Here is an 18,340-nt window from a genome sequence, read left to right as displayed (position 1 = left end):
AGAGGAAATACTCCCTATAGTTTTGGAGAGTTGCATAACCATTTAGATTTATAATGCATGTTCGGTGTTTTCCACAATTGCTTATAGAGTAGATATTGAGGTTCTAATTTGCTTAACAACAAATGGATTTCGTAATTCCTAGGGCAATATTGTTGCACTTGCATCTTGTTTTTAAGCAAAAGCTGTCTACACATATCCATCAATCATGTATTCAATTCACAGTATGGAAACCATTACTATAATGGATATTCATAAAAAAATATCTCTCCCTGTGAACTTGGAACTCACGTTTCGCATGTGCATATCAAGTTATCAACTAGTAAATTACATATGAATTTTTTTTTTTAAAAAAAAAAAAACTAGTACATTACATATAGGTAGATAAAAACTTTGTAATTAAGAAATTGACATGCAATGCTTGACATGAGTAATTGACAAATTAGTCCTTAGGCTAAATTTGTTAATCTCCTCTCAAGCATGAAATTCTTAAAACTTTATCAACTTCTAGTTACTGTAATAGCTAGCTGCTTCACTTGTAATTCAGAGAATCCTTGTTCCTCATTAGGCCTTAGCTTAGAAGGTACATTTGAACTGGCCTCCAAATTATTCTTACATTCTTCATCTTCTTGACTTTCTTGAGTACCCTTCACGGCACATTGTTCTTCCTCTTTACTTTTACCCCAAAGTAGAATATACGTGCCAGATATAACCAAGACTGATCCTGCAACACTGTTTATTGCAGATAGGAATGCATTAGGGGCAATGCAGTGTAAAAAGGTGGGGAAAAAATAACAAAATAGTTTTACACTCACAGGGTAAAAAATAGAACAATGCTCTTACAATCATCCAATCAAAAATCACTGTTTATGATAAATTTGTTAACTTTTACAAGATTATCTTAAAAATCATAACAATGATAATTTGTGATTAAATGACAATGTTATGTAGAATTATTTTACACTGTCAATATATCATTAAACTCAAATTAAAATAACTAAAATCAACCTTCCAAGATAAATTTCCTCATGTAATATAGAGAAATCAAGCACAGCCACGAACATCTGTAGAAGAGGGGTAAATGCTGAAGTAAAAACTGGACCCCTTTGTTTCACACACCATGACATTGCCACATAGCACAAGCCTGATCCTACCAGCCCCTATGTCCACACACACACAAAGCAAAATTTGAATGCAAAATTTTGTATAGATAATTAATTCAGGCTTGTTGAATTAATCTTGCACAATATGCTAATTGATATTCAGATTTGAACTATAGATAATTTGAAAAGAAACTTTCATAAACATTTCTAAATGATAAATTTTGTGATAAAGGATATTATATTATACTTACAGCATATACAACAGTCATTATCTCTAACTTTCCTTTGAGAATCCATTTGGCGTTACTTCTATCGATGACCAAAGTCAATATTGCTGATTGAATGGAAGCAAAAAAGGACAAAATGGCAGTGCTAGAGTATTGACATGGATACTTTTTGCTAATGCTTGCTTGTATAAGAAACCATGAAGACCACAAGAAGCATCCTGCAGTTAGAAGCAGTGAACCTATGATCCATTTCTTTAACTTGGAGGCTGATGATCTTATTGTGCCTTTGTCTGCTATGTGCTCTGGTTGTTGGTTGATTAAGGGCACTCCTTTATAAAGGATCAACATCAAAGCTCCACCAATACACACAAAAGTTCCCAACACCTTGGCCTTAGCACTCAGCTTTTTCATGTTCACTTTCTCTATCCTAGCAATTTAAAGTTTTAATCTATATAAGAGTAATATAAAAAATTTGCTTCATAAAATTGTCACAAGACATTTTTTGGTTTTTAATTTATCCCTATAAAATACCTTATTTTCCATGTTAATTTTTTAAAGATTTTTTCTTTGTTTTAGTTCATGTTGTCTCATAACTTAACAGGTACAACTCATTAACTTATTATGTAATCAAAGAGTTTGATATAACATTCATATATATCTTTTTTAAGTTGTATTTTTAAATCTTCATTTATTCAAAACTTATCTAATTGATGAGAGAATAAAAATACAATCTAAAAAAATTACATGTGTTTATTCCATCAATCTCGCTAATGACTAAGCAAGTCAATGGATTGTCCATTAATGTCGTTGCACTATATACTTTTTTTTTAAAAGTTTTACACGGAAAGAAAATAAAAACCTTAAAGGACTGAATGTTAGTATTTAAGTTTTTTTCTTCTTTTCATTCAACTCTATTTATTTATATAATTTGATTGCCCTGAATGTTAAATTTAAATTATCACCTAATTTTGCATTAATTACACCTAAAAAAATTTAAATTATCAACTTGAACCCTAACGTAATTTTATTTCGTAATTAGGCAATATCTATGTTTGACTTACCCCAGTGGCAGCGCCATAATAAAGGTGAATACAGGCACCATATTTAGGAATGCACATGCGAACGTGGCAGATGTATATTCTAGTCCAATAAGGTACAGGTATTGAGTGAGTGTTACCCTGAAAATGAAACAAAACAAGTAGGGTGCTATAGTACGATGTCAAATACTTTTTTGTTCAACATTTTCTTTTATTGATTAAAATTCATGTGAGTTTCATTAATTTAAAAATAAAATTACTATATAAAAATAAACTCAACTTATTTATCTGATAAAACTAACATAACTTTTATCTAATAAAAAATATCAGAAACAAAATATTAAGAAACTTCTTACTAATATTTCTTTTCAATTAAAGCTAGCAAATGTATAGATTATAGAGTACCTACCCCACAAGAGCACTTAGGAAAAGCAGACATATTATGTGACCCTCCAGCTTCCTTTTCCTGTAAAGTACAATTAAAAAATGACCATCTAATATCTTTTCTACATTCTAGAGATACTATACAATAAATTCGTTGGGTATTAATAGTTAGGTTTTTAAAAGATAAAAAATTAAAATTTTATTCTTAAATTTATAAAAAAAATATAAAAAATTAGTCACATGGTTAATTTTTTCTATTAACTCAACCAATTTTACCTACATGACACTTTGGATGATGATGTGACATACACATGATTGTCACATGTCATTTATTTAATTTTTAACTTGATCTTTGAATTTAATAACTTATTATCATTTTAGTTTTTGAACTTGATCACCTTCTAACTTTTGAGTTACTGAAAGCACTTTTAAATTTTCAATTAAGTCTCATGTTGCATAAAATTATTAGTATAAATATTATCATATTTGCTCATTTTTATTATTTTTTCAATTTTATTATTTAAATTATACTATAAATATGAAACTAATTTATCAATGGTTACATTGCAATAGTAAGTGCTAAATCTATAACATTACTAATAAGATTCTATAAGATTTCAAATCAGATATTCTACCCTAATCAAGTTATTATCTTATATGCTATTAATATACCTAAAAATGTTGGATTAATTAATTAATTAATCTATTTTATGGAATAATGTTGATGACGAAAAGACAATTAAAAAAATTTGACAATCACAAAAGGAACAAAAATAAAAGTGTTAAAACCATTTTCTTGCATACTCTTGTGTCAATTATTGTTGGTGTCACCGTTATAATATTATTTGAATAAAATTTTAACTTAATAAAATGTAATAAATAAATTAATAGTGATTTCAAAATATAAAATATAATATTTTTTATTTCTATATTTGATAATTATTTCATTCAATTTCCATCACTATAAATAATTATTATCAATGTAAATAAATGTTATTTATTGTCATTATGCTAATAATCTATATGTAGTATTAGATTTAATTAAAATTTTAAAAGTAATTTCAAGAATCAAAATAAAAATACCTAAATAAATTAAGGGATTAAAATGTCAACAAATTATTAAGTTTGGAGATCAAATTGAAAAATTACTTTTTGACATATAACAGCCACGTTGATATGACACATAACAATCACATGGAGACTATCATTTGCCAAGCCATAAAAAATATCATGTAGGGACAACCGTTTGAGTTAACATAGAAAATTAACAATATGACTAATTTGTCACATTTTTTAAAAATTTAAGAACAAAATTTTATTTTTTTCATCTTTTAAGAACTTAATCATTAATGTCTATCAGGTTCAAAGACAAAAATAAATATTTACCCGATTCTAGAATATAATTTTGTCACAAAAAAAATTAGATAAATTCAAAATAAATATTATATAAATAAAAATATAAAAAAAATAAAATTATTTTTGTATTAACTAAAATAAGGTAAATTAATATGTGGTTCCTCATACTTTTATCAAACTAGTTTCCTAACACGGCCATGCTAGGTCTTTTTTGTCTTTATTATTAAAATGTAGAAAAAAAATAACATAATATATATATTTTTTTTCAAATCTTAATAAAGTTATGCATTTTAAACATATTTAATATTTGAGTCAATCAGATTTTATTGAGTGAATTATCATATTTTTATTTTTTTTTCAACATAATTTAAAATTACATCTATAAAATAAATTTTTTTATAATGTATAAAAATAGTAATGCATTGATTTTTTTTTAAAAAAAATCAATCAAATTAAATAAAATAAATAAGTAAAAATATTAATGTCTATATATAAAATATGCTATAATTCGTAGCAAATTATATACGCATTTTTCCTATCTATAGAATATATTATATTTTTTTATTTTGTACTTCTTTTCTGTTTTTTTATGCAGTAATCTCTCTTTTATGCATAAATAATTTTTGCTCATATAAATAATTAATATTTAAACTTAAAATAATAAATACTAACAATTTAATGTTTTAGTTATAGTTAAATCAGAAGTTACAGATAAAGTAATATCTTTTGTTACAGTGAATGATGTAAATGAATTACTAAATGATTTTCTATGTTATCTTTATAAATCAAATAATTGTGTATATAGAAAATAATTAAGAATCACACTCATTAATTGCTAAAATTTTAATACCAAATAAAATTTTCAACCATTTTTATTTTTAATAAAAATATTAAAATAATGAAATTAGTGATAACAAACCAAAACTTTTTTTTACAGAATAACAATACCAATACTATTTTTATAATATTCAGAAAATTTTAACGATATTTGAACTTTTTTGTTTAAAATAAGATCATCACTTAAATTTTTATAATTTTAAAATTAAATCACAATTCTCTACCCAGACAAATATGTTATCACAAATTTCAAAATGTTTTTGCATAATATGAACGGACTCCATATTTGCATTCATTAATTAAAAAAGTTCTCCCACGTAAGCAAAAAGAAAGAAGTAAGAAAGGTGAATGTTGAAAGAAAAAGCTGAACTTTTCACATATTATCACTTGTCGCAAGAAGGTTGAAAAGTTGGGACCCTTAACAACTTGTCCTCGGATTGGATGGATTTTCAATTAGTTTCTTTAATTGGATCCTTGAATTTTTATTAAGTTTTCCCTAAAGTTTCTTTAATTGATTAATTTGTACTATAACACATTACGAAAAGTATCATTCTATTGTTTATACTTTTAATTAGGTGTTTATAATTAGTTTTTTATAAGGACAATTAAACAGAAAAATCTAGTTAAAAAGAAAAGTTCAAAAACCCAATTAAATAAAAGAAGTTCAACTACCTAATTGAAATCTAGTAAAAGTATAAAACCGTAGAATAATTAAACCTTAAAATAACTTCAACATCTTAATTTTTTTTTTCAGTAGTTTTTACATTTAAATTCTTGATAAACATATAAAGATTTTTTTAGCATGAGATGGGAATCAAATACTTATTTTAGGTGAAAATTCCTCAGAAATTAAAAGTTAATTTGAATTGGACGAAAAGTAACTTTGATTCAGAATGAGAAAGGAGAGCATTGATACATAATAAAATGAAGAATTTAGTGAAGTAGATGGTACCTTTCATAGAAACAAGCAATAGGTGTCAAGAAAATGGCTGAAATTGCTTGTCGATATGTTAGGATGGTCAAGTAGTCCACTCCTTCATTAAGAACCTTCTTCAGAAATATATTGACAAAAGCCAGAGCTAAATTAACTATAATCATCACCAAAACTGGCTTCCACACTTCATGGAACTTCAACAAAGTCATGGTTATTTTTTTCTCTCTTAATTACAGTTTATTGTCTGTTTCTTCACTATATATAGAGGAATTAGCTCCCAAGAAGAGAGGAACAAATTAAAAGTCACGATATATTCCATTCCAAAAATTGTTTTCATTTTTATTTCTTTGGTGGGAATTTACGAAATAGCATACAATATTCGTTCTATTATTGGGAACATACGTTTTACTTGTAACTACTAATCGGATCTCTAAAGCCTGACCACTCACGTCTACTCATTCTTGGTATGAATGCCCCTCACCAACACTCTTTTGCCTTTTGGACTGTTTGGTGGGTTGATAAAATTAATTTTTATTAGAATTAACTCTTCTTTTTTTTTTATTATCAAAGCAAGGTATCTTTACGGTTAAAAATCATAAAATTAATTCCTAGAAAAGTAGAATATCAATTAAGGAATATTTTTTTTCCATAAATATTGCTCTATTCATGTAATAAAAAATTAAACCCTTATCACATGCTTAAAGAGTTCAAACTACTAGTCACCTAAGTTGTACCTTATAAGTTTCAAAGTAATATGATTCATATTAGGATGATTTTAATTAGAATTGATTTTGAAGTTCAATTCAATGTGTGTTTGATTAGGCGTTAAAAAATTGATTTTGTGTTTATAATTGATTTTAAATCAAATTTTACAGAAGATCTTAAAATTGATTTTGTTCAAAATTAATTATAAATTAAAATAACTTTTAGTAACTTTTGTGTTAAATAGAAAAATTTATACAAAATTATAATCATAACTTGATTCTACAATGAAAATATTCAAACATAAATTGCATTAGTTTAAAATTAATTTTAATTAAGATCAATTTTGTAAAATCAATTATATTCAAAATCAATTTTATCAAACACGTATTTAGTGTGTTTTTTATCCAACACATAAGCTACTTAAATTGTTTCAATCCAAAATTAATTCTAAATCTATAATTAATTTTAGTCTCTTCTCTAACATAAAATCAAACATGTGAAAAATTATCTAAAATTAATTATGAACTTAAAATTAAATATGCACTTAGACATTGATAATATAGAAATCTTTATACTAAAAATGAGAAAATAAGCTTTACTATAACAACGTAAAATAATTTTACACTTATCACAAATAATCAAGTCCAGATTCCCTACTACCATGAAATTGTTGCATTCAGGCATTAGCTAGGTGCAACCATCAAATATAAGACCAGATCATTCATAATTTATCTTAACAAATCTAATTTAAAGTATCGATATTCACTCAATGGTTCTAATTCGTGAATGTGTGAATGCAGAGAATCTATTTTTCAAATTATCATTTATAGGGGTGGACCCAACAAAAAAAAGTTAGGGGCCAAATATAACTTAGATGATATTGTAATAAAAAAATTATATTAATTATTTATTTTAACAAATAAATCTAAAATCTATTAAGTTTGGTACAACTTAATAGTATTTAGTTTATTTTTTCAAATTTTATATAATGATGTTTAATTTCATAAATTTAAAATTATATTCGTTCACTTAAAACCATAATTAAATTAGAGCTAACATTCGCAAGAACAAAGATGAGATAAGAGGAAAAAAAGAATAATAACAATAAAAAAAAGGAGAATAGTTATTAGTATGCCTCAAATTAAAGGCCGATAAAAAAAAGGTCTCAAAATTAAAATTATCAATTTTTTTTTAGAAGAACTATCAATTTCTTATGTAGTATAAGTTTATGTGATATACAAAGATTAATTATGAATAAAATTTAATTCCTCAAATAAATTATAACCAAATCAATATAATAAAAAAGAATAAAGGTTATTAATTTGGTTACAAATGTAAATATTTATAACCCTTAACATAACAATAATAAATTGTAAAATAAAAAGATACTAACAAATGAAGTAAGTAATATTATTTTAAAAAAGGAAAAAAATGTAATTATTTCAATGACGAAGACTTTAAAAGAAAAATAATATTTATAAAAAAAATAGTATATTAGTCTAAAAAGAGAAAAAAATGTCATTATTTTAGTAAATTGTAATGAATACTATAAAAAGATGAATGACCAAATTATATTGGTATAATTTTGATAACTATTATATCATTTTATAACATTAGTCTAAAGCAAGGAGTTGATAAACTTTTTTTAAAAAAATTATTTTAATATTTTTTATCATTAATCTAAAGTTGTTGAATGATAATTTTAAAATTTATTAGATATAAGTAGGGGTGAGCATGAGCCTACCCAGCTCGATTTGAGTAGAGCTATCAAAATGGACCAGGTCGATCCATTAGGTTTGACCCACCTTATAAACGAGCTAGTCCAACCTAACTCACTTTTTGTGGAGACTTGAAAATTTTGGCTTACCTCGGGCCATCATGTAGTTCACCTAAAACTAAAAATTATTTTTTTATAAAGAAATGATTAGCAAAAAAATCAAATTTTTTAGAAAAAATCAAATTTTTTTAGAAAAAATCAATTTGAATATTTAACAAAATTATGAATAATAAATGATAGAATTGTTTTTAAATTTCATTAGTTTAAATTTCATTAAGCTAGAAAATATCAAAGTATCTTGCTATGGATGGAATGAGAGCCAAAATAGTCATAATAGTCTAAAATAAAATAATCTTAAACAACGTTACAAAACATAATTACTAAAAAAACATTGAAATTTATAACTTGTTGCTTTGAAGTCAAAAATAACATTACAAATCACTAAAATAATAATACAAAAACACAAAAAAGTAATAAGCTTAACACTAGGTTAATTTTTAGGTGGGTTAGGTGAGACTATCCGGTCCACCACAAGTTCAACCCGAATAAGCAGAGAGTTCAGTATCTGAACTTATAAAAAATTTTCCTTTTTTTTTTTTGCAAGCCCAACTCAACCTAAACCCGTGGTGAGTTGGGTTACCCCATAGATTTGAGTTCATTTTGATGACTCTAAATGATTTAGATAGGTGTTGATTTTGAGAATAGACCGAGTCATGTTTTGAGTTGTCCTAACATAGTTTAGTATCTATTATTCACTTAAAAAATATTTTTTTTTTACTTTTTGTATTGATAATAAAAGTTTTATTACAGTAAAAAAAATAAAAAAATTTGTGCCTTATTTGAAAATATTAACTTTTGTCCTAAAAGTATATTGTTTTAAATAGTCAATTCGGCATGATCTTATTTCAAATATTTCAGATCTTGATTGAGTTAAGTTTAAGAAAAAGAAAATATCATATTTTTGATGTTAAAATAGTCAATGAAAAGAATGTTAAAAAATGAATAAAAACGAGAAATTGTTAATTAAAGCCGAAAGTTGGACTACAGAGAACCCATTTGCAAGCGTACCCAAATCTGTGGTATGTAGCATAAAGTTCGTGTCAATACTTTTAGGGCCAATTTTCAATATTTTACTCATTCTTGTTGGTTCCATTTGCCTTTATAACACTGGGATGAGATTTCTGCCGGTTTTGGATCACTGGAATAATTCGTTTAGCATCTCATTTTATTATTATCGATTGATATCAGAATTAACTTCTCTTGACTCGGTTTAATTTTAATTTATTTGCTTCTTAATTTGAAATGGTTGTTACATAATAGTTGATTAATTGTGCAAGTGGCTTCAAGCATCATTAGAAAGCAGATGGAGACAGATATGACTTGGTCTCCATTTTCTTTAGAATAATTTTTTATTTTTCTTCTGGATTTAGCTAGCTAGTTATTTATTAGTTTTATTCCGACAAGATGCCAATTTTTGGCAATTAAAGGAGGGAAGCTGATACCAACTTTCTCTCATATACCGATTTGACTCGGATACAGTATTAATTGAAGTTTAGCGTAATTTTCAAATACCAAGAGTGAAATAGAAAAAAAGAAAAAATGAAGGAAAAAAGCTCGATCGTCATTTTATGCTTGATAGATAATATACGAATATCATCCCAAAACAATTTTCTGTGCTTCGAAATCTTGTTATATTATCGTCAACGTGAACTTGAAACCACTCTCACAGCAACCAATTAAAGTAAACTTTCTTGGTTAATGACTCCGCATGACGTTGATTTCTACATGCAAGCTTCTTACACAATCAATTTCCTAAAACAAAATCAACCAATTTTTTTACATTCATAAACTAAATTTAAAATTTTCATTTTTGAGGAATCAATGTCAACGTGAACTTGAAACCACTCTCATAGCAACCAAAATGGGTATATACTTGTTATAAAACATCTTCAATAAATTTTAAACGCTTTCCCCTTCAAAACAATTTGTTGTAAAGCGGATGTAATGCACTTGGTGAGAATTTTGTTCTTGAATTATAGAAATAATCAATTTAATCTAGTATAAAGATATAGACACGTACAATTTAATTCAATTGTTAAGTTATCTTTATTTTCGTTAACGTTGAGTTCATATATAATATGTGAAGGTTGAGCAGGGCAGTGTACAGATATTTTGGAAAGGGCTTAAGGCGAAAATATTAAAGGGGTCTCTCAAATTTTAATTTAATACACTTTGTTAATTTTTTTTTAAAATTAAGTTGGTATTTTAAATATTATTCAAATTTCAAATTGACTCAATTAAAGATTTAAATTAATTTATGTATACAAAATATCAACATGAAATAAAATTTTAACTAAATATGTGATCTTATAATCAATATTTTTCGCTAAAATATCTTTTTTTATATATCAACTATAGACATTAAATTTAAATTTTGTACTAATTTTAATAGATTTTTTTTAGGTAAAGGAAAGCTTCACACCATAGTAACCTAATCATTCTTCCTCTTCACAGCTTCCATGTATTGGTCAAATTCTGATACAGTTGATGCCCTTCACATTGTCAAACCCTAAGCTCCTTATCTTTCTATTTTTGGAAAAATTCCTCCATAAAGACATAACACAACCTGTGAGGAGCATTACGAAAAACCTCTAGTTACTGGGACCAAACCCTGCGTGATTGCATATAAACATAAGTAACAGTCAAAATAAATTACAATTGAAACACATTATTAACAAATTGGGCCCTAATGTATGAAACTTAATGTTAGAGTGGTCTCCATACTATAATATATATTGATAGATTGGTCCACGAATCATGCACAAATGATAGTTATTGATGCATGCATGAATGCAAAAAATAAGTGAGACTACTATCTTTTGAACGTTAGACATAAAGTTCAAACCAAATTATTTTTTTTCACCTAGATATTGATGTAACAAAGTCAAACACCATTTCCAATTATATTTATCTTCAACATTGACAATAGCATATGCTATAGGAAAAATTTCAATGTCCAACAACACACAGTAATTCGCCCCCATAATATCCTCCAAAAAAATCTATGAAGACCAATAAATGATCTCCAACAAGCTTTGAATCCCTTCTAACATGCATAAAGAAATACATACATTCTTTCAAATTGTGGTTGGGAAATAGAGGGTTCAAACAGAGCATCCTCATCAACACATTTGTTGTGCAATAGAATAACAAAATGTGACCTTACCTTAACTTATCATATTCAAATGATGGCCACAAACGAAATGCCACCGTCTAACATCGCGTCATCGCTATTGGCTACCAGTAATGCAAATGACAAGAAGGAGAACAATGAAGAATGTTGGGGTTCAGGTTCTTCTCTCTCACAATGGTAAAATGAAGAAAAACCTGAATGGTGATTTTGTGTGATTGTGTAGTGACTTTTAGATGTAAAAACAAAAAGAGTAAACTGACAAATTGCTCCACCATTGCTTGATCCTGTGCATGCTGTTTACTTTTACACACATGGATGTGCCACGTCGATTTTCACATGCCATGTCACCTAAAACATTAATGAAGACAAAGATGCTTAACCGTTGGATTAAATTATCCATACATGTAAACATTTGTGAACTAAATGGATGATTTCTATAGTTTAGGAAAAAACTTGTCACCCAGTACAAACTACATTGACCAAAGTCGCTATTTAAAAAAATGATATCACATTACCGTACAATAAAAGTAGTGTCAGTTTTTTTTTTTTTTTTTTTATGAGAAGTAGTGTCAGTTATAGAATACTTTACAATATTTACGCACAGTGGATATATATGACTTACTACGTACCAAAGTGTGAGAAAAGATTTTCTTAGGTCACTAGAACTTAAAGCCACTTACATTTTATGAATAAAAGGTTTAGTGTAAATAATAATAATAATAACCACTTTTAGAATAATATGGAGTTAGATTCAATTTATAGTACATATAATTCTTAGGTATTATAATTTTAACTTTGGTTGCAACGAAAAAGACAACCTAACCTTGTGATGAAGAAGGTGACTGCATTAATTGACATGGGATTCTTCTCCCAATCATCTTCTGGATCTTGAGAACCAATTGGGTGATAATATTCATTTCTTTAAAGATGAGTAAAAATACTGAATTTCAATAACTTGTGTAGTTGAGTGGTCTCTAATAATTTGTCTCATACAACTAATAATTGAAAAAGCGAAACATAATTATCCTATACAAATTCTGTCATGCTCCATATGAGGTACTGTTGGTATACCAATTTTTGTTTGTACATAGCTGATACTACATCAGTTTGGCAGCACATCATACCAATCAATAAATGGCCATCACTCACCAAACAAAATCCCTTTCCCTTTGGAGTCACGTTGCCTTAATCTTAACACTTCATTTCTTCACTTAAAAATTCAACAACACCACCCTTACAAATTTTGCTTACATAATTCAACTACTAAGTATGCTTCAGATAGGAACTGAATTCCTCTCTGAAAGGCAATTGGCCCAGGAAATTGCAAACAGAAAGTGAACAATTAAACAAAGGAAGCCACAATGTTGTTTTTAATGCTACCAAATTTATCTATATAGGAAAATAGAATTTGATTAGTTGGTCTTTCTTCATCCAGTTAAACTTGGAGTTGAATACCCCAACCAACAACAGCAAAAATTATCCACATGGTTCTTATTTATAAGATATCAAACTTTAATTTACCAACAGAACCCACATAATGAATATGTTGCTCTGGCTCCCAGCATACCCAACATTCCAACCTGGCTGGGACCTAGATGATGAAATCCATGCCACATTCTTCAAATGCATCAGTTGGCAAGTGGAGGAAACCTTGGATACAATCAATTGCCCTTACCATTATTTCTGTGACAAAACATACCCTTCAAACTACCCTCTTGTTGTTGATATCTTGGTCCTTCTCTTTACAGCAGCTTCTTACTTGGTGACTCTTGTCATATTGGTAATGGACATGAGTTCAGGAAGAGGCAGAATCTTTTTGGGTCAATCAAAAAGATTCCTTCTGCCCTCAGGTCCTATATCCCTCCCTCTAATAATCTTAGCCTTTGCAAAGGGTCCTCAAATCAACACAATATTCCCACTCAATTGCATTGGTCCTGCAATTCTTCTAATGGTTCTCATTTCTGCATTGTCCTTTGACAATGCAGCTGATAAGGACTTCAAGTACACTTTTTTTGTGGCATCAACAGTGTCTGGCATTTTGCATGCAAGCTTGTATCTGGATTCTGTTGTGCTGCCTTACTACACAGGTTTTGATGCACTCATGTCCTCAACATTTTCAGGTGAGTGTGCATCTTGTGTGTGCAGGAAAGAGGCCTTGGTTGTGGGAGGGAAACTAGTGAGGTATAGGGGTTGGTCAATGACCATATTTTTTGTTGTGGGGGTGTTGTGTTTGAGGATTATGTGCAAAATCTCAGGAGAAAACTATGCAGGGAAATTTTTGTTCATCAAAGCCTTGATGGAAAGGTTTAGCTGGATTTTAATAACTGTGGATTGTGTTTACCTCACACTAAACTCGCCACCAGAAAGAGTGGTGTTGAGAGTTGCTGCTTTTGGAGGCATTTTTCTTTTGATTTTCCTTCAAGCCCTCAAAGAGGCATGCAGCCAAATTTACTCAATGGCTTATGTGGCAGAAAGATTGGGATGGGTATCGGCATCATTGCACACAATATGAAGAAAAGGCAATTGTGAAAAGCAAAATGGATTTTGGGAAGTCAATAGTTTAGTTTTGTTGTAAAATACATGTTGTTGATTACATAACATGCTATTGCAGTCCTCTGCAAATTAAGTGTTCTCTTTTCCTTAACTTAGTTCTTTTTGCATGTCTACTTCACGCACACATGTTTGGCTCTTAAAATTCAATCTTTTTTTTCTTAATATTTGACATTTAACTTATAGTGTGATTGCAAGAAACAAAAATATATTTGAATTTACCCACGCACGACTATAGACAACAGACTTGCACCATTTTGTTTCTTTAATTAGAAGACTTTTCTTTTTAAATTCTTTACGCATTGCACTTTTCAAATTAATTTGTTCTACTTTTAATTCAAAAAGGTTAATAGATTAGCATGACATCATGTACCAGGGTAGAGTAAGGATGCAGAGGTTGGGGAGCCAATTAAAATCAAAATTTTGAAGGGGTCACACTTATATAATTTCAACAATAAAATAGAACTGAAGGGTAAAAGTTGAAATTTAAAAACTTTTGGAGTGCTTTATGGTCCTGTGTAAGTTGTCACCTATAATAAAGAAATTTTACAAGTGATCCATCCATTAGGTTTGCCTAAAATACAAGTCAGATGTGTTGTTCAATAAGCACATAACATTCAGCGAAATGATCTTATTTGGACATTGGAATCTATACTAGTAGCAACCATCATCATCTTCATTCGATGAATCCCAACGCTACACAACTCATGACACTACAAGTGATACAGAAGCAAACACAGCAACAACAGGGACAGCAGCCACAAAATCAAAAAGGGAGGTGCAAATAGAAGAAAAGCCCAAAAGAAAACTTACCAAACCAGCATACCTCAACGACTATGTGTGAGGAAGCTCCAGAGGATCTCGCTTGGATGGGACACGCACTAACAAATTCCTAGGAATCAAATTGTACAATTCAGTTACTAGGAAGCATTATAAATAATCAAGCCAGTAATGAGAAATTTGATACTTATCTTCTTCCTTTCTTGCCTTTTTCTTCTTCCTAATTCTGGAGGTGCTGATGGCAGTCAAATGTACATCTTGGCTTATGTGGTAGACAAGTTGAGATGGGTATCAAGTTCAATCCAAAGAACATGAAGAAAATACAATTATCAAAAGCACAATAAGTTTCCTTTTTAAGATGTATTTGAGACAATTGCGAAAATTATATTTTTTTGATAATCAGTTATAATAAAAATTAGTAGCTTAGTTTTGTTGTAAACCCAGCTAATATATATAAGGTTCTAAATTGCAATCCTATCGAAGATATTTTTATAATCAAAGTTAGAGAAAATCACACATATGTGTGATGTACAATAAAAAATGTTCTGCCTTCTTAAATAGGAGAACCAAAATTCAATCAAGGCTTAAAATCAAGGTTTCAAAGGAGGTACAAACCTACGAAGGAACTCATGATGCACTGCTGCAAGAGGTTTTAAAAGGATTTGGAGTCAGCTCAATAAGCACCTCGGCGTATAAGAGTTTCGTTCAACAAATGGAATTGTTTGATTCAATGTCTCAATTTAATTAAACAAATGGTATCATATCATCCCAGTTATTTCCTTCCTATGGTTTACCACAAAATCTTTTATTTAGTATAAATTAACTGGTTAAAGTTAAAACATTCAAGTTATTAGCGTGTAATGTTTACTCAGAGGAGAAATAGTATACAAGCGTACTCAAAACTACCATGGAAGATACTAATATGCAAGGAAAATTATTAGTAAGGAATATGACCCTAATCAATTTGATGATAAATATGGTAATTTTCAAGAAAGTAATACACATTATTACTGTTGTGAATCTGCCTGCTTGTAGATTTAAAGGATTTTGTATGTAAAAGTTTGAATCTGCCTGCTTGTAAATTTAAAGGATTTGATATGTAAAAGTTTTGCTCTTATGCTGGTATTGTATTTTTGCAGGGAAGTAGACAAGAAAGAAGTTTATTCCTTTCTACATCACCTTCTTTACCAATTACCACTTACTGGAACACATAGAATTGCTTTAAGTTGTAGCACTTTCCCTTGGCCCTGGCATTCTTTTGAATATTGATCCATACATTACCTCACAGTGTTTTAATGGTCTTCATGTCATAAATTCTTGTATAATATTCAAGGTGAGACAAGTGCTTCCTACCTTGATTTCCTCAATCCGACACGACAAACAAAAGGAAAAAGTAATTATTGGTTTCAAAAATTAATTTAAAGCAAATATTCTTTATAATTTAATTAAAAAGCAAAATAATTTGTTAGCTTAAGCAAGTATTTTATATAATTTAAAAGGGTTAATAAGATGAGATATATAAGAAATTTTTATTTTTTGAGATACTTAAATTTGTAACAATTTAGTGAACCTTAGGGGAAAAATAGTAAATCTTAGATCTTCATACTTAAATTCATAAAAATCCAAAGATGCGAATAAAAATTATATTTAAAATTGCACAAAAAAAAATGTTTTATTAATTACAAATAACTAGATATATACATGTGCAACGATATTTTCTTCATTTTAATATATATTTATAGTACATTAATCCTGAGTCGTGGACTCTGACGTCATCATCTCAGATTTTCAGAAATCGCATGTTCTTCCACATCATCCTTTTCACTTATGTGGCATACTCCTCTTATTTCTATACACTTCTTAAGACATTGGTTACTAATGTTTTTCAATTGCTTTTCAGCCATTATTAAGCTCTCATTAAAAAATTTCCATAACATTCTCTCAAGCATCTCTTTCCCCTCCTCCAATCACCTCTCATGTCATCTATGCCATAGCAAATTGATTAATTTGTATTAATTTACGTAATTTGGAAATTTACAGTTCATTTAATCGGTTTTTCTTCAAACAGAGTAGCTACAACTTGATTTCTTTCTTCTTACTATCATGTATCACTATTCTTCTTCCATTTTGTTCATCCTTTATTATCTTTCTCTTTTTACATCAAGTGTCCTAAGTTCTCACATTTTGCTCATTGCATATTGCTAATGATAACTACCCAAATGTAAGAAGATATGTATAACTTTTTAATGCATTTTGTAGTAACCTTATGCAGGTTCATATTTCTGTCACTAAGCCTAGCTTAAGTTTCAATTCAATTTTGTTGGATGGCTTCTTCCTATGTATAGATTAGAGGGAAAACTGCAATAAAAGAACTAGATAACATATCATCTCTCCTCCTTAGTTGATTGTTTTGTAAGTTGCAACTCCTCATAACCTAAATTAATGTCACAATTTCTTTTTTGTTTTTCCCCACTACATAATTGTTTTTAATTGCAAATGTTTAGCGCATATAATTTAAAGGGAGAGCTATTAAGGGGAAGGTTGGGCTTTGAGAACACCCTTTGATTGAGGCTGAATAACCTGCCAATGTTTTGACTTAAGGCTCAATTAGTTGCTGAGGCAAACACAAGAAATCATAAAAAATCTACCTAAGACCATGGTATATAACTCTGATGCTGCGCTCAGAATATTACTTACCAATTAGATAAGTGACATAAAGGCTAAATTCTTGTGTTGTATATATGAATTATGTCTTATTCTCCTCCATTTCATGTGCATGATGAGTCACAGGTCCTTTACAAAAGGCAACAACTAAAACAACTCGCTATGTTGTATTCCAATTTTAGAGAAGAGAGCTCTCATCTCAATGGTAGTCTCTCTCTAATCTCTATTCACCTCCAATGAAATAGAACAGGTGGGCATGACGGTGCGTCTTTCTCTATTTAAATAATGTGTGTTTAAATAACATTCAAAATAATAAAAAAAAACTTTAACAAAATGCGGAATGAATCAAAATAATCAATGTATATAGTATTAGATTGTAACAAAAACAAAATTGTACGTACCATCTTTCTTAAAATAATTTTTTTAAAAAATTTATTTAAATAAATAGAATTTTAAGAAAATAATAAAATTTTTGTAATTAAATAAATAAGGAGAAATAATTTTATTAATTAAAATAATATTTTAAGGTAAATAAATTAAATATATGTTCTTAGAAAATAAAAAAAATGTTTTATTTATTTATTTGATAGAAAGTAAAATAAAATTCTTTTTATAAAATAATAAAATAAAAAAATAGAGTAAAGAATAGGGTGAAAGTACCTTAACTATTAGGTCAGTTTTTACATTTTACGATACGTCTCTACGTTTTTTTATCTCTCGCTTTTCTTTTTCCTCTTTTTTTTGCATACACTCAAATCTATGTAAAACTATGATCCCAGATTCGTTAACCTTTGGA

At 28.4% G+C, this 18,340-nt stretch overlaps 2 protein-coding genes across 2 annotated transcripts; one reads left to right on the top strand and one right to left on the bottom strand.

The window, feature by feature from the left end:
- Positions 1–478: 478 nt before the first annotated feature.
- On the bottom strand, positions 479–6,084 carry LOC100794199 (WAT1-related protein At3g30340-like). Its single transcript, NM_001370930.1, has 6 exons — positions 5,894–6,084; positions 2,774–2,830; positions 2,389–2,505; positions 1,352–1,754; positions 1,006–1,157; positions 479–729 (listed from the first exon to the last, which is right to left on the bottom strand). The coding sequence occupies exons 1-6, from the start codon at positions 6,082–6,084 to the stop codon at positions 498–500; spliced, it is 1,152 nt and encodes a 383-aa protein (NP_001357859.1). The 3' UTR covers positions 479–497.
- A 6,751-nt stretch (positions 6,085–12,835) lies between these two features.
- Positions 12,836–14,194, top strand: LOC100785750 (uncharacterized). Its single transcript, XM_014762489.3, has one exon. It carries the CDS (start codon positions 13,088–13,090, stop codon positions 14,060–14,062), a length of 975 nt encoding a protein of 324 aa, XP_014617975.1. The 5' UTR covers positions 12,836–13,087; the 3' UTR covers positions 14,063–14,194.
- The last annotated feature ends 4,146 nt before the right edge of the window (positions 14,195–18,340 follow it).

Source organism: Glycine max, chromosome 9 (genome assembly GCF_000004515.6).
Source record: "Glycine max cultivar Williams 82 chromosome 9, Glycine_max_v4.0, whole genome shotgun sequence".
NCBI lineage: Eukaryota > Viridiplantae > Streptophyta > Magnoliopsida > Fabales > Fabaceae > Glycine > Glycine max.
Note: the sequence above shows the minus strand (reverse complement) of the source record. Positions and strands in the feature narration are given on the sequence as shown.